Source organism: Scyliorhinus canicula, chromosome 10 (genome assembly GCF_902713615.1).
Source record: "Scyliorhinus canicula chromosome 10, sScyCan1.1, whole genome shotgun sequence".
Classification (NCBI taxonomy): domain Eukaryota; kingdom Metazoa; phylum Chordata; class Chondrichthyes; order Carcharhiniformes; family Scyliorhinidae; genus Scyliorhinus; species Scyliorhinus canicula.
The window spans coordinates 117,139,540-117,166,115 of record NC_052155.1 but is presented as its reverse complement, the minus strand read 5'-3'; the positions used below and the strand labels follow the sequence as shown (position 1 = coordinate 117,166,115).

Below are 26,576 nucleotides of genomic sequence, written 5' to 3'. Positions count from 1 at the left end.
CGATGTGCATCCTGGCGACATACCTAGATGTAGTCGTAGATCTAGGAGGGCAAAGCACATTGAGGATCACTAAGGGCACCGGAGGAGGGGGAGCGAAGGGGGTGGGGGGTAGGTAGGGGGTGAGTGGGCTGGGGGTGGGGTTGGGGGAGGAGGCAGGACCATCGGAAGGTGGGGAATTGGCACACACAATAAATGCCATTGTGCACAACCAGTATAATGCCACTTATTTCTGCAATGTGGGCTGACCTCCAAACGCTTGGGCCATCTCTGCAGGCATCTCCCTCTCCCCGTGGCTCCACCCACCCACCCTCCAGCTGTAACATGTCCCTGGAGCTGTGTCCGATCCCCTGGGTGTTGGGATGTTGGCTGCTGCGCGTGTGGTGCTGCCACCCGCAGTGTTCAAGCATAGTGACCAGGCATCAAGGTGTGATTGGGATGCTAGGCAATAACATCCAGATGCTACATGGCCCACCCACCCACGGGAATCCACCTGGGTTGTGTGAAGTGCTCACTTGAGCACAATTGCCAATTCCCTATCAGCAATAGCCTTCAGTCACGTGGCCAGAGGCCTCGACAGTCGGCGGGGGTTATGAGTGGCCGGTGGGACAGACAGGCAGGGACAAGGGTGGCCCCCGGAACAGGTAAACACGGTCCAAGGGTTGGAATGGGTGGTGCCGCGAGCGGTCGTCCGAGGGTTGCCCCCCCCCCCGCGTACCCTCCCATGGCGGCCCACCCCTGCGGAGGGTCCCCACCCCCAGCCGAAGGTCCTCCACACCCCACCGAGCACTGGGGTGGCAAGCTTGGACTCTGCCTGTGAGCAAAGATGGCTGCTCTCCTCCTCGGTTCCCCACAGAAGCCCTTCAGCCAGGTTCACATTTTTCAAAAGAAGTACTAATCGCATACACCAGCATAACCACTTGCTGGGGAGACCCCTGAATGACAGGAGATTGTTTGATTTGGGGTAGCTCTCATTAATTGGAAGGAAATGGGCTTAAGTGGTGGTAGCATGGCAAGATCCCGATTTCGCCAACGGGAGCTGACCGATTGCATCGCAATCTGTTGTGTATATGGCGTGATCCTCTTTTTTGGCTTCTCCAGCTATTGACCGGTCTTGTTTCACTTGAACGAGAGCGTAATGAGGCTGGAGAATTGCGCCCAATGATTGTTCACCGGTGTGAGCTTTTGTTTTTGCAGTTCAGGTTTTCATTTCATTTTATAACAGAACTTTGTACAATTTTACTAAAGCATTATTGTCCTTCTCTGAGGAAAGACTTCAACAAGTTATGGAGTAAAACAGAGTGTCAGTAAGACTCAACACTCAGTACAATGCTGCAGCTGTCATATTGTAAATTTAAATGCGAGTTATCTTTGCAATCTAGTCAAGGTATTTCTTTGATACGAGGGTGTAAATCCCAGGCTGCTCGGCAGTTGGTATGCCACAATCTCTTTGTACATACACACCTTTGCAAATTAAAGGACCACCTGAATCACCAGCGTTAGCATCTTTGCTGCCATTTGAGTCACCAGCACAGATCATGTTCTCTGTAATTTTAGGATTACCATGGTAACTCCTGTTGCATGTTTCACGATCTATGAAAGTTAGGTCCACTTCTTCAAGTGTGTCAGATGGAGACTTTGAAGCTGGTTCAGCTGCTCCCCATCCTGCCACTGTGCAGCGAGTTCCAGGTATCGCATCTGCACGCTTAGCTTTAGGTAGTTTGAGCTGTTTCACATATTTGTTGATCTTTGCATGAGCAGCATAATGTAATTTTCTGGAGTTTTCTTTGTTGAAATCTGGGTGGGGGTGTTGTTCCTTTACTGGAAGTTTCTGTTGACTCTTCTCATTCCGTGAAAGAGAATGAGCTTCAAGAACCACTCGAATAGACCCTTTGGATTTACAGTGCGCTGCAGTCAGTAACCATCTACGTCCGATCAAAGCTCCTCTGCAATTATGTTAGCATTCATGTCGAGGGGGCTAGAATATAAGACCAGGGATGTACTTCTGAGGCTGTATAAGGCTCTGGTCAGACCCCATTTGGAGTATTGTGAGCCCTGTATCTAAGGAAGGATGTGCTGTCCTTGGAAAGGGTCTCGAGGAGGTTCACAAGAATGATCCCTGGAATGAAGAACTTGTCGTATGAGGAACGGTTGAGGACTCTGGGTCTATACTCATTGGAGTTTAAAAGGATGGGGGGGGGGGTATCTTATTGAAACTTACAGGCTACTGTGAGGTCTGGATAGCCTGTTTCCACTTGTAGGAAAAACTAGAAGCAGAGGACACAATCTCAGAGTAAAGGGACGATTCTTTAAAACAGAGATGAGGAGGAATTTCTTCAGCCAGAGGGTGGTGAATCTGTGAAAGTCTTTGCTGCAGAAGGCTGTGGAGGCCAAATCACTGAGTGTCTTTAAGACAGAGATAGAGGGCAGCAAGGTGGCGCAGTGAGTTAGCCCTGCAGCCTCACAGTGCCGAGGTCCCAGGTTCGATCCCGGCTCTGGGTCATTATCCGTGTGGAGTTTGCACATTCTCCCTGTGTTTGCGTGGGTTTCGCCCCCACAACCCAAAAATGTGCAGGGTAGGTGGATTGACCATGCTAAATTGTCCCATTAATTGGGAAAAATGAATTGGGTACTCTAAATTTTTTTCAAAAAAGACAGAGATCGATAGGTTATTGATTAATAAGGGGATCAGGGGTTATGTGGAGAAGGAATGGGGATGAGAAAAATATCAGCTGTGATTGAATGGTGGAGCAGACTCGATGGGCCGAGTGGCCAAATTCTTCTTCTGTCTCATGATCTTATGGTCTTATGTACATAGCTGTTCTTTTTATTGTTAAAAATGTGGAAAGATGCCATATAAGATTTTGAATGGGGTTTAACTACATGGCCTCCAATAATTTCCACACCATGATCTGCATTAAAAAAAGAATGTTGAAAAGCTATTTGATCAGTTGAATTACTGTAGTCATGAGAACAGGTCCTGGTTGGATATTCTGGGTATTCTGTGCTGAGTGACTCATCTCAATTGACGCCTTTCTCCTACACAGAAGGTATAAGTCAGTGAGCCTATCAGCAGCAAATGTGGGACAGAAACTTTCTGTGATTGGAGGAGCAGCAAACAACAGTGGTGGCAAGTTTGCTGAGGAGAAAGAGATTTTGAGGCAGGTAAATGGAAGAGGGGGTGAGAGAGATTCCCTTGGGCCTGCAGGAGGGCAGGCTGCCGGAGTCACGGCACGGACAGACTGTCAGACTGACTGCCGGAGCCCTGGGGGGACAGTCTGTCAGGGCCATGGGGAGGGCAGGCTGTCAGGGCCATGGGGAGGGCAGGTTGTCAGGGCCATGGGGAGGGCAGGCTGTCAGGGCCATGGGGAGGAGGGCAGGCTGTCAGGGCCATGGGGAGGGCAGGCTGTCAGGGCCATGGGGAGGGCAGGCTGTCAGGGCCATGGGGAGGGCAGGCTGTCAGGGCCATGGGGAGGGCAGGCTGTCAGGGCCATGGGGAGGGCAGGCTGTCAGGGTCATGGGGAGGAGGGCAGGCTGTCAGGGCCATGGGGAGGATAGATTGTCAGGGCCATGGGGAGGGCAGGCTGTCAGGGCCATGGGGAGGGCAGGCTGTCAGGGCCATGGGGAGGGCAGGTTGTCAGGGCCATGGGGAGGGCAGGCTGTCAGGGCCATGGGGAGGATAGATTGTCAGGGCCATGGGGAGGATAGATTGTCAGGGCCATGGGGAGGATAGATTGTCTGGGCCATGGGGAGGATAGATTGTCTGGGCCATGGGGAGGATAGATTGCCAGGGCCATGGGGAGGATAGATTGTCAGGGCCATGGGAGGACTGACTGCCGGAGCCATGGGGGTCAGTCTGTTAGGGCCATGGTATGGACAGACTGCCACGAGAGGATAGGCTGTGACGGCCTGGGCATGAGACTCTGTAGGGCCTGTGTTTGGAGGGGTCAAGTGGGAAGAGACTGGCTTGTTTATTTAAGGGAGACAGTGGCCATGATCTAATGGCCTTGTTGACTGCAGGTGTAAATCCACCAGTGTGAACCTGCTTTTCAATTTTTCTTACCCTACCGTTACATTTAGGTACTTCCCCAATATCTGCAGCAGAGGTGGAGGCCGCCTGTTGACTACTATGCCCTGCTGTATATGAAGTCTTTGCCTGGTGTCCTCTGGAGGCCCCAGCCATCTGTGGGTCCCTTGCTATGGAGAGATGCAGCCACAATAGTCTCAGAAGTTGGAGCTGATGGAATCACAGGTAAAGGGGACTCAGAACATATGGAGACCCTTGGAGAGTCCTGGGTGGAAGCCCCAGGGGTCTCTGCCTGATGCTCCTCCTCCTTTTGAGTACCCAAGGGCCCCTCCCTGACACTTTGAGGAGAAGGAGTACCTGTTGGGGAGAGCAGTTGGCCTGTCCTCTCTTGCATAGCCACTGCAAGAGCTCACCCATAGCTCCAGTATTGGAGTGCAGGTCTGAACACATCTCCAGCAGACACTGGGCATTCTGCTGGCCCAGGTTCTCTATGGCGTTCATAATCTTTGCCATGGAGAGTTCATTGTGCTCACATGTCGGAGCCACTACATCAGAGAGAATGAGGACAGACTCCTCCACCTCGCGTTCCACTCCATTGAGGGCTTCTGACATCTCTGATGTTGAAAATCCCATATTGTCACAAGTAGGCTTCAAATGAAGTTACTGCGAAAAGCCCCTAGTCGCCACATTCCGGCGCCTGTTCGGGAGGCTGGTACGGGAATGTAACCCGCGCTGCAAGCCTTGGTCTGCTTTTCGAGCCAACTATTTAGCCCACTGTGCTAAACTAGCCCCCTCCATCTCCTGGATATTGCAGTGTCTTTTCCATGACTGCCCTCAGAGGCTCATCGTCTGACTCAGAGTTAGCAGGGGCCTCTTCTCCAGCAGTCCCCAGAGTGCTGGGGACTTTGTCACTGTCTTCTCCTACTGTGGACACGTGTCTGTGAGGTGACCACCAGAGGTGACCATCCTGAGCCTAAACTACATCGATGAGGTGTGTGTCTCTGGGCTGGTGGAGGGTGAGGGTGAATGCTATGGCAGCTGGATAGGTGAGAAATCATCCTCATCGTCTTCTATGGTCTCTCGCGGGCTCGGGCTGAGTTCAGGTGCAGGGGCTGGCTTCACTCTCTTCCTGCTGGCAACCAGGGATGGAGAGAGGAGAGAATGAGTGACTGCCAAGGCTGCCTCCTATATTGCACAATGCCTGCCGACTCCAATTTACAGAGATTGAGCAGGCTTTCTCACTGGTTGCTTGGGGTAGGCCGACGTCGCCTCAGCACAGGCTCGGTCACAACCCTTCTCTGCCCGCTTAGCAGCCTGCTGGTCAAATTGTGAGGGGCCAGAAGTCAGGCATGCCCCCTCCTATTTTCTTCCTCTCTCACATGTACACTCCAATTTCCTGCATAAAGACACATGGATGGATTGTGAGCACATCTGATGCAGGAGCAGGTCGCATGTTGTTAGTTCTGTGGCTGCAAAGTGACAGTTTGACTCCCCAATGCTTCTCCACCATGTACAAGGCATGTGTGAGGAGTTTGAGGGAAAACTGTCCACTTGCCTGGACAAGTATAGCTCCAACAGCACTCGGGAAACTGTAGAGTATCCAAGATGAAGCAGGCTGCTTGATTGGCAAGTCAACCAGCAGCATTAACACCGACCCATTGGCAGCTGCGTGTGCTAGGTGAAAGATGCACTGCTCCCAGTCCCCAGGATTACTTCAGCAGCTCCTCCAGTACCGCGATCTCTAGCAGCAGGGAGGGCAAAGACAATAGAGGTACCACATCAACATCTGCAATTTGCCCTCTACTGTTCCCACCTCAGCCCACAATATCTGTACCTCCAGTGTGGCTGGGTCCCTTCCAGCAGTTGTCACCCTACCAGCAGACCACATAGACTGCAGTGAGGTAGCACCCAGTGCCTCATCAAGGTCTTTTTGTAGAGATGAGCAGCATCTCTAGCCATGTCATTGACACTCACATCCCATGACAGATTCGGAAAATGGTGGGATGAGTGTAGAGAGTAATTGACCTCACTTACCCTGGCAGAACGGTTCAAATCATTCATGTGTTTCCGGCATTGACAGGCATTCCTCCTCAGCCCCTCTGTACTATTGGTCACCGTGGCAACCTCCTCCCAGGCCGTATGGTGAGTCACGTGAGCCTCCCGCTCCCATCCCATGGAAATCTTCCATCTCACCCCCCCTTCCCCCCCCCCCCCAAAACCCCTCTCCCCACTGCCTGGAGGAGAGTCTCTAGAGAGGCATCACTGAACCTTGGGGCCAGTGCACATTGCTTTCTGGAGACTATCTTAAGTGCCCTGAAATTCTGATGCACTGAATCACTGGCTGCCTGGTTGTCTTTCAAATATGGTGCCCAGATATGATGGCAGCATACGGCTTTCTGCCCGCTCCACCATGCAATGTGACATAATCCTCCCAGTTGTATTATTAGTCAGGTGAACAGTCAGCTGAGCAGTGCATGATTCAATGTGCTCCCCCGCACCACTCTCCCAACGTTAATCACTCCAACTTCCCACTTCTACCAATGGACTTGGGCTTGGAAAGGAAACATTTCGGTGTCTGAAAAGAAGGATTCTTGGAAGTAACGTAGAAATGGGGCACAATATGTGATCAAAGTAAATGCAAGCCTTTTTACAGGTGATTAATGATCTCAAGGTTTTGAGCATCTTAACCACCAGTTCTCCCAGAGCCGCCTTTGATTCTGAGATGTAATGCAATTACTTATCACATTCAATAACTAAATATCTGATAATTGTCTTTAACTGAATCTATTTTCCTTATTTATTGTCACAGCTAGGGAGTACATTCAATGTACGTGTTGCACAGACCTCTCTCCATTGTTTGAAATTGAATTTACTTCTATTTATAGACTTTCTCCTCTCCCAAATTAACGTAATTATGATTTTATAAGGCAGACATTAATCTGCAAACCAGGGCACATCACCGCTTCAAAGAATATTAAAAATCGCCTGAAGAGTAATTCTCTGATGCTCTCAATCATCTGTAAAGTCTTGGAAGGGGCCATCAATAGTGCTATCAAGCGGCAGCTACTCAGCAATAATCTGCTCACAGATGCTCAGTTTTGATTCCGCCAGGGTCACTCAGATCCTGACCTCATTACAGCCTTTGTTCAAACATGGGCAAAAGAGCTGAATGCAGAAGTGAGGTGAGAATGACTGCTCTTAACATCAAGTCAGCATTTGACCGAGTGGCATTAAGGAGCCCGAGAAAAACTGGAGTCAATGGAAATCAGAGGGGGAACCTTTCCTGGTTGAAGACGTACCTGGCACAAAGGAAGATGGTTGTAGTGGTTAGAGGTCAATCATTTCCGCTCCAGGACATCGCTGCAGGATGTTCTTTATAAAAAAACTTAAGGAATTTATTAAACATGATTTGCCTTTAACAAATCCATGCTGGCTTTCTATAATTAAGTCACCCTTAGCCAGGCGGCTGTTAATTCTGGGTCAGATTATCATTTCAAAAAGTTTTCCCATCACTGAGACTAAACCTGCTGGCTTTACACTACAGTCCTTTTGAACAAAGGTGTAATAATTGCAATCCTCCAGTTCTCTGTCACTACCACACCTTGCCCCACTCGCCTCACCCCCACATACACACCTCCAGTCCCAGGAACATTCTGACCATCGCCACCACAATTTTCACCCCTTACATCCCATCTGGCCCTGGTGACTTATTAACTTTAAATACGGGCAAACTTTTTCTTTTTCAATTTTTAGCCCATCCAGTGTCTCAGTTACTTTCTCCTTCATTACGACTTTTGCAACATCTTTGGTAGAAATTGATGCAAAGTATTCGTTTAGTACATCAGCCAGGCCCTCTGCCTTCAAGTATTGATCTCCTTTTTGTTTCCTAATCAGTCCCATCCCCCTCTTATTAGCCTTTTACTAATTTATAGGCCTGTAGAAGTCCTTTAGATTCCTTTTTATGTTGGCTGCCAGTCTCTTCTCATACTCACTATTTGCCTCCTTCATTTTCGTTCTCAATGCCCCTAGGAGCTTTCTGTAATTAATAATAATATTAATCTTTATTATTGTCACAAGTAGGCATACATTAACACTGCAATGAAGTTATTCTGAAAATACCCTCGTTGCCACACTCCAGCACCTGTTCGGGTACACAGAGGGAGAATTCAGAATGTACAATTCACCTAACAAGCACGTCTTCGGGACTTGTGGTAGGAAACAGGAGCACCTGGATGAAACCCACGCTGTCACAGGAAGAACGTGCAGACTCCGCACAGACACTGACCAAAGCTGGAAATCGAACCCGGATCCCTGGCGCTGTGAAGCAACAGTGCTAACCACTGACTTGGATCTCACTTGTATTATCAATCTGACAACTATCATATGCACCCTTTTTCTGTTTCATCCCACTCACTATCTCTTCCATCATCCAGGGAGCTATGGCTATGGTTGCCTTCCCTTTCCCTCTCGTTGGAATGTACCTTGACTGTACCCAAGCAAGCACCTCTTTAAAGGGAATGCTTTGTTCCATTACGGTTCTGCCCAGTTTGTGCAGGACAGGTCAGTTCTCAACCCACTGTAAATTGTTCTCCTCCAATTAAGGAGTTTTCCACTCAATTGCTCCTTGTCTTTTTCTACAACTAATATAAATTTCATGATACTATGATCACTGTTCCCATATTGATACTTGATCTACCTCATTCCCCAGAACCAGATCCATCAATCCCACCTTCATCGGGCAGTAAGATCAAGGAAATTCTCCTTAAGACACTAGAGTTTTCTGATTTTACCTGCTGCCACTCCTCCCGCCCTCATGCTGGTTGGATTCCAGTCCTGATTTTATCTGCTGCCACTCCTCCCACCCTCATGCAGGTTGGATTCCGGCCCTGAGTTTACATGCTGCCACTCCTCCTGCCCTCATGCAGGTTGGATTCCGGTCCTGATTTTATCTGCTATTGTTCTCGCTCTCGCTCAATTTATGTCCATTTTGGTTGTTTATATGGATAATGGCCTGTAACTTCCTCAATCACTCGGCAGGGATTGCCACCCTCGATGGACTTACCCAACAAAGCCCCGTCTCGCCGAACCTTCCACACTCAGACTGGGTGAGACAGTACCCTGGCTGACTGATTAAACTCTGGTAGGAGAGCATAATTTCCCCGAATGGAGAATCCAGCCCACTGTATCGTCATATAGATCTATTCAAAAAACAATTCAGTGGAGCACCAGGTTCAAGCCTGAACTCTGTTTTGATGTCTGTTTCATCTTCTTAAATACAAATAGCGGCATGGAAGAGAGATTTGCTATTGCAATCTAGAAGCCAGTTTCTATCAGTAAAAGGAAAGGAATCCAACACAATCCCATTATTTGTAATAGCCTGCAAATCATGGGCAGTCTGCCCAGTTTCTCATCCTGCACTCCCTGACAGAGCAACTTTCACCTGGAACGTGGAAGCAAAGGATCGTCCCTCACATCTGAACACTTCTGTACCTTGGACAGGCAGAAGGTTCAGATTAGTCTGAACAGGAGTACACCTCATGTTTGCTAATTACAACATAGCAGTAAAGGAGCAATGACATAAACTCATATCATCCTGAAATGCTGGCTGAAAGAGGAAACAGACACAAGGGAATTTAAACAAGCTAAAAAAGGAAATATTACAGAAGAGAATTCTGCAACAGTTAGCAGTTAATTTGAAGTTGGTTCAACTGATCTGATTATCAACTAAATACATCGACTGTAGTAAGATATTTTTTCTCTTGTTCACAACCATTGAAATTTCACTTCTTTTTGTTGCCTGCTATTCACAACGTTCTCGAGCATAAATCTTCCTCTGAGGATAATATTATGATTAACTGTGAAGAGAAATACTTCAGAAAAATTCAGCTCCACATTTAAGGCAATGCAGTACTTAGAATCCACTCTTTGAAAAGACGCAAACTTGATTTTTTAAAAGCAATTCTTTTGAAGCTATCTTCAAATATTTGAACGTTTGTTTTTTTTGACATAATCTGTTTATTCCTCTTACTTTTTGACCTGTTTCAGTAATTCCTGTTGTTCGACACGTTTTAATACACTTCACATAACATTTATTATTTAATCCCAAATTCGCCCACCCACCTATTCACCAAAATCAGTATCAAACATGAGAGATTATAAATTCATGACCTGGGATGAATCTTAAATTTGCAATTTTTCCACTTTAGAGGCTAAATTTTCACATTTGAGGGAGGGGCCTTAACAACACCAGGCTCTTGACAGTTTGGTCTGTATTTGTGGCATATCACCAAACTAGGACCGAGGACCTTGCACACACTACTGTAAATTGACCTGCTGGCAAGATTCCAAGGTTTGGAACCCACTCACTCACCCTCAAAAGAGGAATATGGCTGCATCTAAAATGCAGGAGGTTAACATGCAGGTTCAGTTGGCAGTAAGGAAGGCAAATGCAATGTTAGCATTCATTTCAAGAAGACTAGAATACAAGAGCAGGGATGTATTGCTGAGACTGTAAAAGGCTCGAGTCAGATCCCATTTGAAATATTGTGAGCAGTTTTGAGCCCCGTATCTAAGGAAAGAAGTGCTAGAGGAGACTAGAACCTGAAGGCACCGCCTCAGACTGAAGGGATGATGCTTTAAAACTGACATGAGGAGGAATTTCTTCAGAAGAGGGTAGCGAATCTGTGGAACTCATTCCCGCAGAATGCTGTGAAGGCCAAGTCACTGAGTGTCTTTGAGGCAGATAGAGATAGGTTCTTAATTTGATTTATTATTGTCACATGTATTAGTATACAGTGAAAAGTATTGCCATGCTGTACAAACAATGCATACCGTACATAAGGAAGGAAAGAGAGACTGCAGAATATAATGTTACAGTTATAGCAAGGTGTAGAGAAAAGATCAACTTAATACGAGGTAGGTCCATTCAAAGGTCTGTTCATGAGTCGGTTGGTACGTGACCTCAAACTTTGGTATCTTTTTCCTGACGGAAGGAAGTGGAAGAGAGTATGTCCGGGGTGCGTGGGGTGCTTAATTATGCTGACTGCCTTTCTGAGGCAGCGGGAATTATAGATAGAGTCAATTGATGGGAGGTTGGTTTGCGTGATGGACTGGGCTACATTCACGACCTTTTGTATTTTCCTGCGGTCTTGGGTAGAGCAGGCTTCATACCAAGCTGTGATCCAGAAAGAATGCTTTCTATGGTGCATCTGTAGAAGTTGGTGAGGGTCGCAGCTGACATGCCAAATTTCCTCAGTCTTCTGAGAAAATAATTGATTAATAAGGGTATAGGATTACAGGCAGGAGAATGGGATGAGAAACGTATCAACCATGATGGCATGGCGGAGCAGACTTGATGGGCCAAATGGCCTAATTCTGGTCCCATATCTTATGGTTTTGTCTATGACTTCATTCAAAAGGGCCTGTGGTGTATTTCATGTCCTCAGGATCCCCAATACCACAGCACATCCAATTAACGGTATGATCACTTTTATAATGTAGGGTAGCATGCCAGCCAGTTTGCACACCGCAAAATCCCACATATATAATGACCAGATAATCTGGACCTGAGGTGTTGGTTGGACCATCACACATTGTTCAGGATATTGGAGAACTCCCCTGTTTTTTTTTAATAGTGCCATGGGATCTTTAACATACAACATCTGATCTCAAAGGTAGTGACCCCAATTATCAATCCTCCATCACAGCCAGGAAAGGGTCTGGGTTTAAAAGTCTAATACGTGAAACACAACCTCAATCCAACATGCACACGCTTACTGCTATTTTTACGGCATGGGCATCAATCCTAGTTAAAGTATTTTAATTGGGTTCCCACAGTGCAAATTAAGATTCTGTTCCACTCCTTATGGACCAGGAGGAGCAGGAGTGCTCCCCTGTCTCCAGCCTATCCTCTGCCCCTGTCTGCTGGCGACCATCCCCAAGGGTCTCCTGCTGTTGGTGATTTCCCAAACACCACTGCATGAGCTATCCATTTTGCCAGCTGCTGTTCAGGAAATGAAGCTACAATTGGCTAAGGAAGTCATGCGTTAAGATCAGCAGGTATTGCAACAAAAAATCAGACTCGTAGCTTACCAAACATTTGTTCGTCCAGTCCAGTATGCAAGTTGTGCGTGGGATCCTTATGTGGCAACAGATATAAATAAGTTAGAGGAGACCCAAAAATGTGTTGCATGATTCTGCACAAATCAGTATGGGAAATACACAAGTGTCACATCCTTGACCAAAGATTTGGAATGGGAATCACTACTGCAAAGTATAAAATATGGAATGGGCTGTTGGGAATTGACAGAAACAAGTACCTGGTGCCCTCTGGCGATTACAAAACATGAGATAATTTTCGACACAAGCTACAAAGGCCATTTGTTTCCAAGATAGTGGGTTCTCACATTTTAAAACTTAAGTGTCGTGGCGGGGACAGGCACATGGAATATTTCCCACAATAAGTCAAATTTCTGGCTCCAACCTCATTAATTATGCACCCTGGTGTTTCATGCTGTATTTAGTGGTGGGGCATGTGAATATCAAATGTTAGTATATAGTGGAGGAACAACACAGGAGCTTGTCTTTTACCTTCAAGTTTATTCTGCTTCTAACTCAGCAGAGACACAAGCTCCTTACGGTTTCCCCACTGCAACAGTTTCAGATGTGTCCATTCATGCTCTTTTGGAGGTTGAGCCAATAACCATTATCTGTCTTTAATAAGGCAATTAGCTTAATAATGTAATTGCAGAAGCATGCGCATAGTCCGCCGCCATGTCTGGGAGTCATATTGAAAAGGCATCCAGCATCGCTGACCCACTATTGAAGAAAGAAGGTGGACCTTATGGAAGCAGATGCATCCCTGACCCACCGTTGCGATGTTCCAGGTTTGCGGGGTGCCTCTATTCTGAATAACAGTGGCAGCCTCCGGCATTGTTCAGATGAGTCCCGATATCTGTACGCCACATTGTTTTGAACATGTTTCACAGCAGAGTGTTGTTCCGTTAGCAAACCGGGATCTGACGTCGGGGGATGGTGGAGGGCTATGTTTTCATCCATGGCCAGGATGTAAGCGAGGTTCACGCCGGCTTCTAGAGGGTTTTCCGACCCATCATGGAGGGCACTAGCGTGAATGGTCCTGCCGTAATTTCACCGTGAATTTGATTTTTGGGTCTCACACCACATCCCCCACACACAGCCATCCACTGTCAAACCCACTGGTGGGGGCTTGGGAGAATTCCACCCAGTGTATCAAAAATCTGTCTTCCCAAGGATAATCCCACAATGGAACAAACTGTCAAAGAAATTGATACAGCCCCGTCACTAGAAATCTTCAAGACCTATCTTTAGTTTACTGCCATTTAAAAGTTTTCATTATTAGGGCTACTATTTCAGCAGGCCATGCCTAGTTTAGCTGGTGCCACACTTATAAATCTTGGTTGAATATAGATATTAGTCTGTGATACTGACACCACTAAAACAGGGGCAGAGGGACTCCTGTATCCCTGGCCTTGAGAGGTGCTTTGGCTGTTTTTGGCCTCAGTTGTAGTCACCATGATGTTGGTGCAAAAGTGCTGGCACTGTGCAAAAAACCTTAAAACCTTCATGTTTCAAGGATTCTAGCCTTGATTCAATAACCATTCTGCTAATTGTACTCTTCTGTACACCTTCAGAGAAGCTTTAAAATTATGTTGGCTTTAGATACAAGTGAGATAACTGATGGACGCCATAATACGGGATGAGATAAATATATACTTAGAAAAATAGGTTAATACTAGAGAGCCAACATGGCTTTGTCAAGGGCAGGTCATGACTGACAAATTTAATTGAATTTTTTGACACGGTGACACAGACAGTAGATGAGGGTAGTGCCGTGGATGTTGTATATTTGGATTTCAGAAAGCATTTGATACAGTGACACATGGCAGGATGGTTAGCAAATTTAAAATGTTTGGAATTAATGGGTCCTTGTGGATTAGAAGTTGGCTCAGGGATAGGAAACAGAGGGTAGGATAGATGGGCATTTCTTAGGCTGGAAATGAGTTGAAAGTGGTTTTTCCTAGGCCTCAGTGTTGGAACCCTTGCTTTTTCTGATTTATATAAATGATCTACAGAGGTGGGTGTTGAGCGCAAAATCTCTAAATTTGCAGATGATACTAAGCTAGGGAGAATAGTGATTTGTGAGGATGATGTTGAGCGACTTCAGAGGGGCATTGACAAGTTGGCCAAATGGGCAGACATCTGGCAGATGAATTTTAATGCAGCAAAATGTGTGGTAATGTATTTTGGTCGAAGAAAGATGGGGAGACAATATAGGCTCAATGATACAACTTTGAGGGGGGCAGAGGGACCTCGGGGTTCAAGTGCATAATTCTCTAAAGGTGGCCAGGCAAGTTGAAACAGTTGTTCAGAAGGCTTCCCGGATCCTTGGCTTTATAAATAGAGGCATAGAGTATAAAAGCAAGGAAGTGATGCTACACCTCTACAAATAATTGGTCAGACCACATTTGAAGTATTGTGTTCAGTTCTGGGCACCTTTAAGGAAGGATGTTAAAGCCCTGGAGAGATTACAGAGGAGATTTACAAGAATAATACCAGGCATGAGGAATTTTAGATACAAGGAAAAATTGGAGAAATTGGGCTTGTTCTCCTTGGAGCAGAGAAGATTAAGAGGCGATCTTATTGAGGTGTTCAAAATTCTGAACAATCTTGACGGGGTAAAGAAGGAAATTCTGTTTCCACTGGTCGGTATGTCAGTGACTTGGGGTCACAATTTTAAGATGGTCAGCTAGGAGTGAGATAGTTGTTGGGGTTTGGAATGGTGGTGGAGGTGGATTCCATAGGAGGTTTCAAAGATGGCTGGATATATATTTGAAAGTGATGAATTTAGAGGGCTACGGAGGTAGGGCTGAGGAATGGGACTAGCTAAGTTGCTCTTTGGGGAGCTGGTGCAGACACGATGGGCTGAATGGCCTCCTGTGCTGTAAATAACAAACTAACAGAGGACATTAATAGACATATTTTAAAGCTTTTGAATATAATTTTTTTTAAATTAGAAAGAAACGTACTGTACGCCAACATAACTAGCAAAGATCTTGTATATTTTTTGAAGTCATTTTCAGTTATTTAAAATTGAGTTATTTACACATGGTGGACTTCACACACTGGTTAAAAATGTTATTATTTGTCTTAAACCCAATATCAGTCGCATTAATCAGATTGCATCAGATTACTGACCTTAAATATATCAATAAATGGTTTCAATGCCGATTTTGTAAAGTTCTGTTCTGAAATATTTCCAGATTACAATGGTTCATGAAAGATACTTCATTTGGTGAAAGGAAAATTAGTTTGTGTGGAAATTTGAGCCAACCCCCCCCCCCCCCCCCCCCCCTTCTCACTAATTACACCCAAAGCAGAAACTCTTGTCCAATATTTGTTGAGTTTATAATGAATTACAAAAAAATTACAATGAGTTCAAGTGGATTGGGAAGAGTGATTCATACAAACAAGTTTCTGTGGAAAGTGACAGTTTGTAATGGATAAAGGAAAGATTCAAATGGCTAGAAAATCTCCACAGAATATCAATTTTATACATTTGACAAGAAGGGGAAAGGTGGAGATGTGTTTACCACACGTTTGTGGCTGAAGTTTGAAAACATGATGAAGAAAATTTAGACAATCCTGTGGAGGCTTTTCTGAAAAATTGTTTACTTTCTGGAACAGTTTGCTACTTGTGTAAAATAATTTACAGTGTAAATTATTGCCAGCTTGGACTTCAGGACAAGTGTAGTGACTGGTATACTGAAATATATGTTTTATGCTTTTACTTTTCCCTCTTAATATTTTGTTGAGGTTATATTGGCATTCTCGACTATGATTTGATACCAACTTAATTATCAATAAAGGGTACTCATTACTCATGAGCACAGAGTCGTGAGAGTCGTGAACACAACCCAGTCCATCACATGAACCTGCCTCCCATCCATTGACTCCATCTACACCTCCCGCTGCCTGGGCAAAGTGGGCAGCATAATCAAAGACCCCTCCCACCCAGCTTACTCATTTTTCCAACTTCTTCAATCGGGCAGGAGATACAAAAGTCTGAGAACACGCACAAACAGACTCAAAAACAGCTTCTTACCCGCTGTTACCAGAATCCTAAACGACCCTCTTATGGACTGACCTCATTAACACTACACCCGATGCTGGTGTTATGTAGTTACATTGTGTACCTTGTGTTGCCCTATTATGTATTTTCTTTTATTTCCTTTTCGTTTCATGTATTAATGATTTGTTGAGCTGCTCGCAGAAAAATACTTTTCACTGTACCTTGGTACACGTGACAATAAACAAAATCCAATCCAATCCAACTCGCCTGTAAAGAAATTGTGATATGTTGGCAGTAGTTACAAAATAATTCTTAGCGTGGGGACAATATATCCTCCAATTATTTCACGTGTGGCTGATTTGTTTAATTGTGCAGACCCTGTAAATATTTTGGCATGGCTGTGCATGCGCCGTAAATTAGGGGGCTTACTTGTGCACGGCCTCCAAGGGAGGTTTTGGCTAAAGGGAACGTTTCAGGGGAAGCAGATTGGACATGGCTGAGAGCTATGATAAAATGCTACCTAAATTCATTTGGGACTGGGTTAAAATATCCCACTGTATCCCAGCTGTATAAGATGGTGTGTTACCTTCGGCACTGCCTCAGTAACTTTAGACACGCTCTTTTTTACTGTCTAAGATTGCCAAGCCTGTCTTCAGTTACAAATGTTCAGAATCTTGAGTTGGTAATCACATCCAAACTATACTAGGTCAGATAAGTGTTAGATAACCTGATAGAGCTGTTAGGAACACTCAGATGTATTTAGGGCTAATATACCATGCGAAAACTCAACAAGTTTAGTGTTGCTGTCCATTTTGTTTAAACCTGACCATCCTCGTTTTTTTCATTCATAATCTTTACACATCATGGTAAACATGCGTAGCACAGAACGCCATAAAAAACAAATTTGGTCCTGGCATATGATAGCAGCATCATCATCATCGACCTTTGTGGATCAATTCTGTCGGCCCAATTTGAGCTCCTATCAAAGTTGCACAGCCCAGTTAGCTCAGTTGGTAGATTATGAGACACTTCATCCCAAGGGCATGGCTCTTGAGGCCCACATTGGACACATTTTAGGAGAAGATGGTGACACAGTAGTATTGTCATAATCCAGAAGCCCAGGCTAATGCAATAGGGACACAGGTTCAAATCCCACCACAGCAGCTGATGGAATTTAAATATGGATTTTTTCCAGATTTATTAACCTGGAATTATTATGCTGGTCTCCATAATGGTGGACATGTCAACTAATGGTTAATGTTGTAAACTCACCTGATTCACCAATTTCCTTTAGGAAAGGAAACCTACTATCCTTACCTGGTCTGGCCTATATGTGAGTCCAGACTCACAGTAACGTGGATTGACTCTTAACTCTGAAATGACACAGCAAACCACTTGGTTCAAGGGCAGTGAACGATTGGCCACAAATGCTGGCCTTGCCATCGATACCCACAACCCATGAAAGAATAAACTATAGCTGAGGATTGAAACACGCAGGAACCATCCAACTTTCCGGAGCATGAGGCCTGTTTTACACAGCTTTCAAATTTTAACTCCTAGGCCTCATGCTGCAATAACCTTGGCTGAGCCTGGTGAAATTTTGGGGAGCAGCAGGGACTTGAGGTACAGGTTCCCAGAAGCCATGTAAGTGATTTTGGAGCCTGGACATTTGGATCGTCATCAAGGTCAAGGGGCAAGATCTGGCTTCGGTGGGGCCACCATTTCCTACTGTGGCCAAGAGGAACATGCCTGCTCTTCCTGACCCACAGGAAATGGAAAAAAAAACCCTAACTTGTCTACTCTCGTTGTCTGTATCTCATTATATTCCAAGCCTTGGACAGGCCATTGGTTAAAATTTCACTTTGGCACCGAGAGTATATTCCATAGCCTGATCTTCGTATTTGAAAATAACCCTGACACGTACACTGTGGTTCCTTTCTCCATCACTAACCACCATTTTTCAGCAACCTGCTATTGAAAGTTGCTTCAGATGCGTGTCATCAATGGAAAGGAAATTTGGGCATGAGCTAAGACAGGATGAAGATTTCGTGAATTGTATTTTGGTGCTGTTGAACCATTTCATCCCATTAAATTCAAAATTCTTTCCACGTCCCTCCAGGGCCTGGCCCACCCATCCCTGCAACCTTCGCCAGCCCTAAATCCTTGAGGTTCCAATCTCTGACTCTGGTTCCTCGCGCAATTCTGTAATCTCCGCTCCAGCATCCGTTGACAGATCTGTCTCAGCACCACATCTGAAGCTCACGTCCTACATCCTTCCAGTTTGTTGCTTTTAAAGGCCTCCTAAATGCTATACTTCCGTCAAGAGACACCTCTCGCAGTCTCGGAAGGAAAAGAGCTGAGACACTCCTCTACCTCTGTGCATCTGCAGGAGCAAAGGGGAGAGAGAGAGGTACGGCAATGTTGGGCTCTCTCGTCAATTCCGGCTGCACATTTAAATGAGATGATGCACTGATCAGTGCTTCTCAGTGCGTTAGGGATTTGAACTTTGCTCACAGATCGGTAATTACCCTGTTCAGACATTTTCATTTTAGGAGCACTGTGCACCCTCAGGCTGCACAGCTGGTGTATTTGCTGATGAGTACAGGCCTGGAAACCTGTCATTTGTGTGTCCAACTATATCCTTCTTTGCAGAATTAAGAAGATCAGTGAACTTATGGCACAGCACCCAGGTCTTCCTCACAGTATTGCATCTGGTCTCTAGCTCTGCTACCTCCAGATAGCCCTGCTTGGCCTGGCTTCTGCCATTCACAGGGAACAGTTATCTCAAATGACCTTCAGCTTCATCTGAGGGCAGCATCACTAAACCTTGGTTACCCCGCCACAGGTATCAGACCTCTGCCTTTCCTGCTCCTTGCTTCTCCCTGACAAAACATTTCAATACGACTGTCATAATAATGTCTGCTATCATACCTTTCAATTGACCTTGTACTTGAAGCCTATTTCCAGACCCACTGCCCCTTATTGGCTGGCAAACCCATCCTCCAGCCAATAGGGCCAATTTCCTGGAAAATCACATCCCATGATTGCTTACCCCTCAGAATGGGGTCTGCACCCAGAAATAGTGCCGACTCCATTTGGCAGGTTCAGCCCCATGACATGCTATCTTTCATTATGGTGGATTATCTTACTTGAAATATATATTTTGCGCATCTTGGTGTGTGAATGGGGCGCTGGTCTCTGCGTATTCAGCAAATATTCTAGTGACGATACTTTTCAAAGTGTCTATGTCAATGGTTCTCAAACTGGGATCCATACAGACTTTTAAGTGAAATTGTGTAAAATACGAGCCAAGAGGCGGAACATAGTGTAGCCACCACACAGTGGGCTGACTATTTCCCTTCGGAAGGGGAGTGCACCAATAGCCAGAGTCTGCAGTGCAGAACAGACACCCCTTTCTCACTGATGTCTGTAAGTAAATAGCTGTTTTCACAAAAGCATCATCTAAAAAACTTTGGGCTGGATTCTCCATTTTTGGGACTATGTCCCCACGCCAGCATCAAAACTGGAGTTTCACTAGCGTGAAAGGGCCACAAATTCCTAGCCCTGCAGGGGGCTAGCAGGGATCCGGTGTAGATCTAGCAGTTTTTGCTGCAGATACGGGCATCGCACCTCCAGGTCGGAGGCTGCGCATGCGCATGGCGGCGGCCTCCAGAGGCTGCGCCATGCTCCATGGCGGACTCGAACCGTGGAACTGGACCCTAAAAATAAACCCCCCCCCCCCCCCCCCCCGATCAGCTGCGTGCCCGACCTTGTCCACCCGCACAAACATTTCCCGGCCACCTGTAAGCACCCCCCTGCCCTCCGATTGCCCCCCCCTTCCCCCCCCCCAACCAGGGCGGCTACTGACTGAGTCCGCAGTCGCCACACGAGTATCCTGACAGGCTGAACCACATTAGATTCTCGTCGTCAGGTTTTCAGCCGGTTGGGGGCAGAGAATGATGGAGCGGGCCTCTGGCAATGGCTCCAGGTAGGTCCTCGGCGGCGCGGCTTACTCAGGGCTTGAAGAATCGTGAAACCGATCCTGATTCCATGCGAGAAAATAGATTCTTCGTCCCCGCACTGGCCGTGATTTCGGCGTCGGGGTACGGAGAATTCTGCCCTCTTTATATGTTGTATTTTTGTGTTTGATTAATGTATAGTATTCTAATTCAGATGGTCTGTTATAATTATCAATCCATTTGAAAAGGAGCCCCCCAACGATATAAGGTTTGAGAACCACTGGACTACATCAAAGTCTCTGTCTCTCGATCTCTCAACGACGTTTGGACAGCAATACAAACCTGAACTAAACTATTGATAGCTGTGCTTTATCTGGATAACATTACTGAAGTAACTTTTCACAGTTGCACAAATTGAAAGCTGGAACATATTTGGCTTAGGTAGTCAGCCAGTTCACTCAGCTACCTAATCCTTATGGGATACAAATGTCAGTGGTATCGTCTATCTACGATCTCTGCAAACCAGTCAGTGTCGTAAACTGCAGGAGGCCGGCTAATTTTATAATCAAGCAGTTGTGCTTTGCAAGATCAGCAACAAATAAAATGCAAGCACAAATTTAGATTATAAATGTATACTCAAGTCATTATGCAGGAGAATATGACATAAAGTCAGAATGATGACTTCCAGTGTATGTGATTGGCATCTGTGTTGGGTAAGGGAATACTGGTCAAGCAGAAGCAGACAGAACTCAGCTGGAAGGTCAGTAAATTGTACAACATTGTAAGATCTTTTGGGACCCAGGATGGACTGAAAGTTGCCATGTGCATTGCAGCTGCACCACCTTTTAGACTGGTTCTGCATCAGATAATATGGCTGTTCTTCAAGCATTTATTTTCTTCTTCAGCCTGTTCTGAAATTTGTACTACAAAATCCTGTAATGGCTTTTGTTTTACTTCAGACCTGTAGTCTGAGGATTCAGTTGGACTAATTTTTAGTTTTGGCTGCTTACCTGAGTCAAAAGGTTTGACCCCACTTGAGAACAAGACCTTAGCTGGCACCCCAGTGCAATATTGAGGGAGTGCTGCATTGTTGGATGCAGCTGAGATATTAAACTGGGGCTTCATCTGCCCTCTAAGGTTGAGTAAAAGATTTCAGGACGCTTGTAAGAAAGGCAAAGGAGCCTTTCCTGCTGTCCAGGCTAATACTTAACTCTTGATCACCATCATTAAAATTTACCTGGTCATTATCATGCTGCTGTTTGTTGGACAAATATGCAAATTGGCTACCGTAATGTAACAGAACAACAGCGACTACGCTTTGAAAAGTATTTCCATTGGCTGCAAAGCATTTTGGAACATCCTGAAGTTGTGAAAGGTATGATAAAGATGCAAGTTTGTTTTTCCTGAACAAATTATTTTGCTTTGGAAAGCTACCTCTTATCAAATGCACGTTCTACATGGGCACATGAAGATTATTTTCCTGCTCTACCGCTTCCTTTCTTCCAGTCATTGATATTCATTGTTAATTGTTCAGCACCACAGAGTCCTTATGATTTGTCAAAAATAAAGAAGGGATGGAAAGGTTGCATTGTTACAAAGTAAGAGTGTGGTGTTTGTCCCCTTTACGGGACAATCTACTGGGTAGTCAATCAGGGACCAGGGTGGGGGATCACCCTGGCAAGCGTGAGTTTCTGCATCAGTTCGAACCTGGAAGCTGACAAGCAGCCATGAGGCTGCAAGCCTCTGCATTGTAGTTATATGTAAATAAACATTGCAGCTGTTACTTACCTAACTGGTGAATAAGAAATATTACAAATAGATAATGGATTAAATTAAAATTGTATGGGAACTTCTATTTTTAGCATTTCTGCTTTTCCCCAAAATACCAAAGTACAATGCTAGTACCACATGCCAGCCATAATTGTATATCACATAATTTTGAAAAATAAGTATTTTGGTGATCAGGGATATGTAATAGAACATAGAACAGTACAGCACAGAACAGGCCCTTCGGCCCTCGATGTTGTGCCGAGCAATGATCACCCTACTCAAACCCACGTATCCACCCTATACCCGTAACCCAACAACCCCCCCCCCCACCTTAACCTTACTTTTAAGGACACTACGGGCAATTTAGCATGGCCAATCCACCTAACCCGCACATCTTTGGACTGTGGGAGGAAACCGGAGCACCCGGAGGAAACCCACGCACACACGGGGAGGACGTGCAGACTCCGCACAGACAGTGACCCAGCCGGGAACCAAACCTGGGACCCTGGAGCTGTGAAGCATTTATGCTAACCACCATGCTACCGTGCTGCCCTATTCCTACAACTATTCCTATCCTATCCTCTTGTATCATAAAATATTTATATTTACTTATTCTATTTCTCAACTCTCTTTGTCACTTGTGCATCATCGAGGACTGAGAAGGCTGGTGACTTGTGAAAAATGAGTCTTACATGATTCTCGTTCTACCTATTACAGCAGCTCCTCTCAGCTGTTTCTACACCTCCACCCCACAGTATTTCTCTTCGGCATCAAAGCTAAGATGGGACACTCACAAGGCTGAAATTGGTCTTGCTTGGTCGCACAAATGGCTGAGAGAAAATAGGCTATCCATTGCATCCCACCCGATTTTCCTGTCCATTGACTTGAATGGGAAAGATAAGCGGACAGACCATAAAATGGCTGCCAATTTGCAATCACCCATTTTGCCACTACTGACCAGGTCTAATTTTAACCCAACGTGGTTGGGGATTTGGGAGTGAAGCCAATATATTTTTGCTTCAACATATTGCTTCATTGTATAGGCAAATGTTTAGCTTATAATATTGTATAATTCTATGCAGTGTGAAAACACAATAAGTAATGCATTCTAAATGTATTTAACTGTACTGATGATGGCAGGGGATATAGTTTGGTGGCTTTATAGCTGGTTAATAAAATCCAAAAACAGCTATCCCATTCCCTAGCATTTGTTACTTCTCATTTTTGGAGGTTGAAATAAATGGTCACGTTTTCATTATCAATTATACTATCTACACAAGCTAAATGCTCATTGATTTATACTTGTGGAAAACTGCAACCTGTAAGTAAGAGATCTATAATGTGCCGAATTCGAATTCCAAGGAAATCAACAAGAAATATCAGCTGATACAAAATGGCAAGGGATTGCCCTAAATAATTTTACCTTTGGAAGAATGACCTTTACTTGATGTCAGTTTAAGTAGTTCCAGTTACAGCTGATGAAACTTCATACAGATTATGAAGTGACATTAATTTGAACTATATTAGGCAAGTGCAGGTCTTCAATGACGGCTAGCGGAGACATAGCTGAAATCGCATAGAGTTGGAACCCATCTGGGAGGTTACAACTGATAAACTTCAGCTTACTGAGAATATGCAGCAGCTGTACATTCTTTCACTTCCAAGCTTGATAGAGGGCCCATTGAAAACAAATAGTAAACCGTTTTCAGTGCAATCTAATACACAACTCAGCTCTTTAAATTTCATTTTATAATTATTTGTGTCAGGACTTTGCCTTTGTAATTTACCAGAAAACTCCTCTCACGTTTGTGGCCATTTTTAAATTTAATTAAAGAAGTAGATATTTTGCTTTGGTAATTGGCAATAGTTTACAGCGCACGATATAAATCTGAAGATTAAACCCTGGGCGCAATCAACCACCCGAGTTATGCTCGAAAGGCAGCGTGGCCGGTAGATGCTGGGAGATCCCTCTACTGGGATCTGCCCAGCTCACCACGCCTCCTGAGATTTAACACAATCACTCGCGAGATCGTGATCTGAATCCCGCCCATTGTGGGTAGGATCGCTATTATGCAAATCTGCATATTAGAGTAAAACAGCCAGTCTCTCTCTAATATACATTCCCACGATCTACCGAGGCCCTGGAATTAAACCCTTTCGTCTTGGAGACCTTGAGCGAGCGCCGTTCAGTGCTGGTCTCCACAAACGGGGACCAGACAGAATGGTACTCGTCCCATCCCATGAGAGATCCCCGGGTGCTTGCCCTCTGGACAGGGTGGCATCTGGGCAGTGCCACCTGAGTACCAGCTTGGCACAACTAGGGTGCCCAGGTGGCACTACCATCTAGCAGGGCACTGTCAGGCTGGTAGGACCAAAATGCCAAGCTGGCATTTTTCCCGTGACGGGGATTGGGCCTGGGGTGCCCTGCGTGGGTGTGGGGGGATCCGAGGACTCCCTTATAGATGAATTGGGGCTTTGGGGGATTCGGGGGTCGTGCCGGGAACAAGAGATCGGGATGCCATTTAAAAATAGCTTCCTAATCTGCCCCTGCACTGAGGACTTTGGCAAGCTGGGCTTGTCAGTGCAGGAAATGGGATTAAGTGCGGCCTCATTGGGGCATTCCTGCTGAGACCCTAAATAGACCCCGAGGACTGATAGTGTGGGTTTTCTCGGCACTGCGAGCGCTGGGAAACTCCAGGCTAAACACACTCGCAACGGGACTAACAATTGGTTAGATTGCGCACCTTATTAAAGTTAGGTGAAATCTTCCTTGTTGGCTTGGTTTCAATCCTTACAGTATCTTTGTTACTCTTATTTGTTTCTCGTTTTGGGTTGTCACTTCCATACATTTGTCTCAAGCTTCTGATGTGGGAGAATTCCCAGGATCCTCCATGGCTCTCTCTGCCATCTCCAGCCAGAAGCAGATGTGCTTGCTCTTAGGGTGAGTTGGAAAATAGCATTTCTGATTTGGACAAAGCCCAAAGGAGATGGTGTGCTCTTAAAAGACTTCCTACTTTAGGAACTTGACTAGAACTGGCAATGCCCACTATTGATACATGAACCCAGAGTGATCTAAGATGTTGACAATTAGGTGATTCTAAACAGGCTACAGATTTAAAATGTCTACCTTGAGCAGAACATTGGCATTAACCACACCTTCTACAAAACATTTGACAAAATAAACGTATAATTGTCCCAGACCAAGAAAGATGTCACCACTAAAGGCTAATTGGATGAGTTGTGTATTGATGAAAAAAGTTCAAAATTTGATCTATGATGACCATTGTTTTAGGCCTGTTGTTTTACAGTAAGCCTACAGATACAAATTTTGAACAATCCAAGACTAGTATCACTGCCAAACATTAAAAATGCAATATTTCTCAGTGAAAGTATCAGTCGATGGTAAATCAAGGACTTCCAGCTAAGTTGCTTCAATTCCTTACGTTCATTTGTACATCGACAGGTTTTATTTTGTTAATCCACATAAAGGGTAATAGAATGGTTACAGCACAGAAGGAGGCCATTTGGCCTTTCAAGTCCACACCAGCTCCTGCTTGCCACCCTTTCCATATAACACTCCAAATTTTGTATCTTCAGGTGCTCATCCAATTCCCTTCTGAAAGTCACAATTGGACCTCTCTCCATCACCCTTTCAGAGTGCAACTCCATAGACCATTAAAATAGTTCAACCATTAAATGAACAGCATTGTGTTTCAAGGAAGAATTATATTTTAATAAGTTGCATGCAGCCTGATATTTGTGAACAAATTGATAATCAAGCAATTAAGTTCAGTCTAAATAAGATCAAAAGTCAAGAAAATCTAGGGGCCCATATTTGAAAAGTTCATTATATTTAATTGCCTTTGTCAGTAAGAAACTCGGTACAACCTCGCCAATTCCTTGTGGGTAAAAGTTCATAGTTACTGTAAGAGGAAGCTTTCATTCACTTTCATTAATCAATTACTTTGACATACCTACCAATAGAAATAGGTGGCTTACAATAAATAACGACATTAATGCTACACGGTATTATGATATGAAGTAACTTTGGCCTCTTGTGAGAAGGTCCTGTTAAAGGAGCAGGCTTCCTTTAATATGTTTTTGACATCAGGATGTACAAGTGAATCTCCACCCATTTTCATCCTGCTACACTATAGGAAGTGTTGCATGTTTACCATTATTCCTTCTTCCAACAAATTGTCAAAGGTTTGACACAGTTGTAAGCTTCAAACTGCAACATTGCCACTTTTCAATTTGGAAAACTGTTTCACAGTAATCATTTCACAACTCATCTAGCATATCCTGCTAGATTTGTTTTTAAAAGCAGTATTTTTTGTATATGTTCCTCAATATGTCAACATTATTTGCATTGATTTATGTTAGAACAGCACTGCTGGCCAAAGCTGCGCCTAACCATTCAATGCCAACGTTGCTTGATGTGGGACATTGTGCAACATACCATAAAAAGACATTTGGAAACAAGCAGTGCGTCGACCGATGCATGTTTGCATTATTTGGCACAAGTGTCAAACAAAGCATCAATTGAGTCCAGTGAGAAAGATTAAATTAAACTAAAAAGGGCCTCAAAGTGAAGGATGAGAAATGCCATCAAAACTCAGCCTTCTCACACTCAAAACTCTCACACCATAGTGTTATGATCCTAAATGATGTTGTAACAGGATGGGAAGATCCCAGAATGGAACCCTGGCTCAAA

At 44.9% G+C, this 26,576-nt stretch overlaps 2 protein-coding genes across 2 annotated transcripts in view; one reads left to right on the top strand and one right to left on the bottom strand.

The window, feature by feature from the left end:
• The window catches only part of jph1b (junctophilin 1b), a 170,831-nt gene that overhangs the window by 99,134 nt on the left and 45,121 nt on the right, over positions 1 to 26,576 (top strand).
• On the bottom strand, positions 1,376 to 4,657 carry LOC119972885 (granzyme K-like). The gene is made up of 3 exons (XM_038810429.1): positions 4,438 to 4,657; positions 2,808 to 2,909; positions 1,376 to 1,953 (listed from the first exon to the last, which is right to left on the bottom strand). The coding sequence occupies exons 1-3, from the start codon at positions 4,655 to 4,657 to the stop codon at positions 1,376 to 1,378; spliced, it is 900 nt and encodes a 299-aa protein (XP_038666357.1).

Bases quoted from the DNA above. Each gene is read 5' to 3' on its own strand.
- LOC119972885 (XM_038810429.1), bottom strand. From the start codon at position 4,657: ATGGGATTTTCAACATCAGAGATGTCAGAAGCCCTCAATGGAGTGGAA. The intron at 2,910-4,437 runs GTGAGCTCTTGC...TTTTTAATGCAG, and splicing joins CTCCAATACTGGAGCTATGG to ATCATGGTGTGGAAATTATT. The intron at 1,954-2,807 runs ATAAGACCATAA...ATGAATGCTAAC, and splicing joins TAAAAAGAACAGCTATGTAC to ATAATTGCAGAGGAGCTTTG.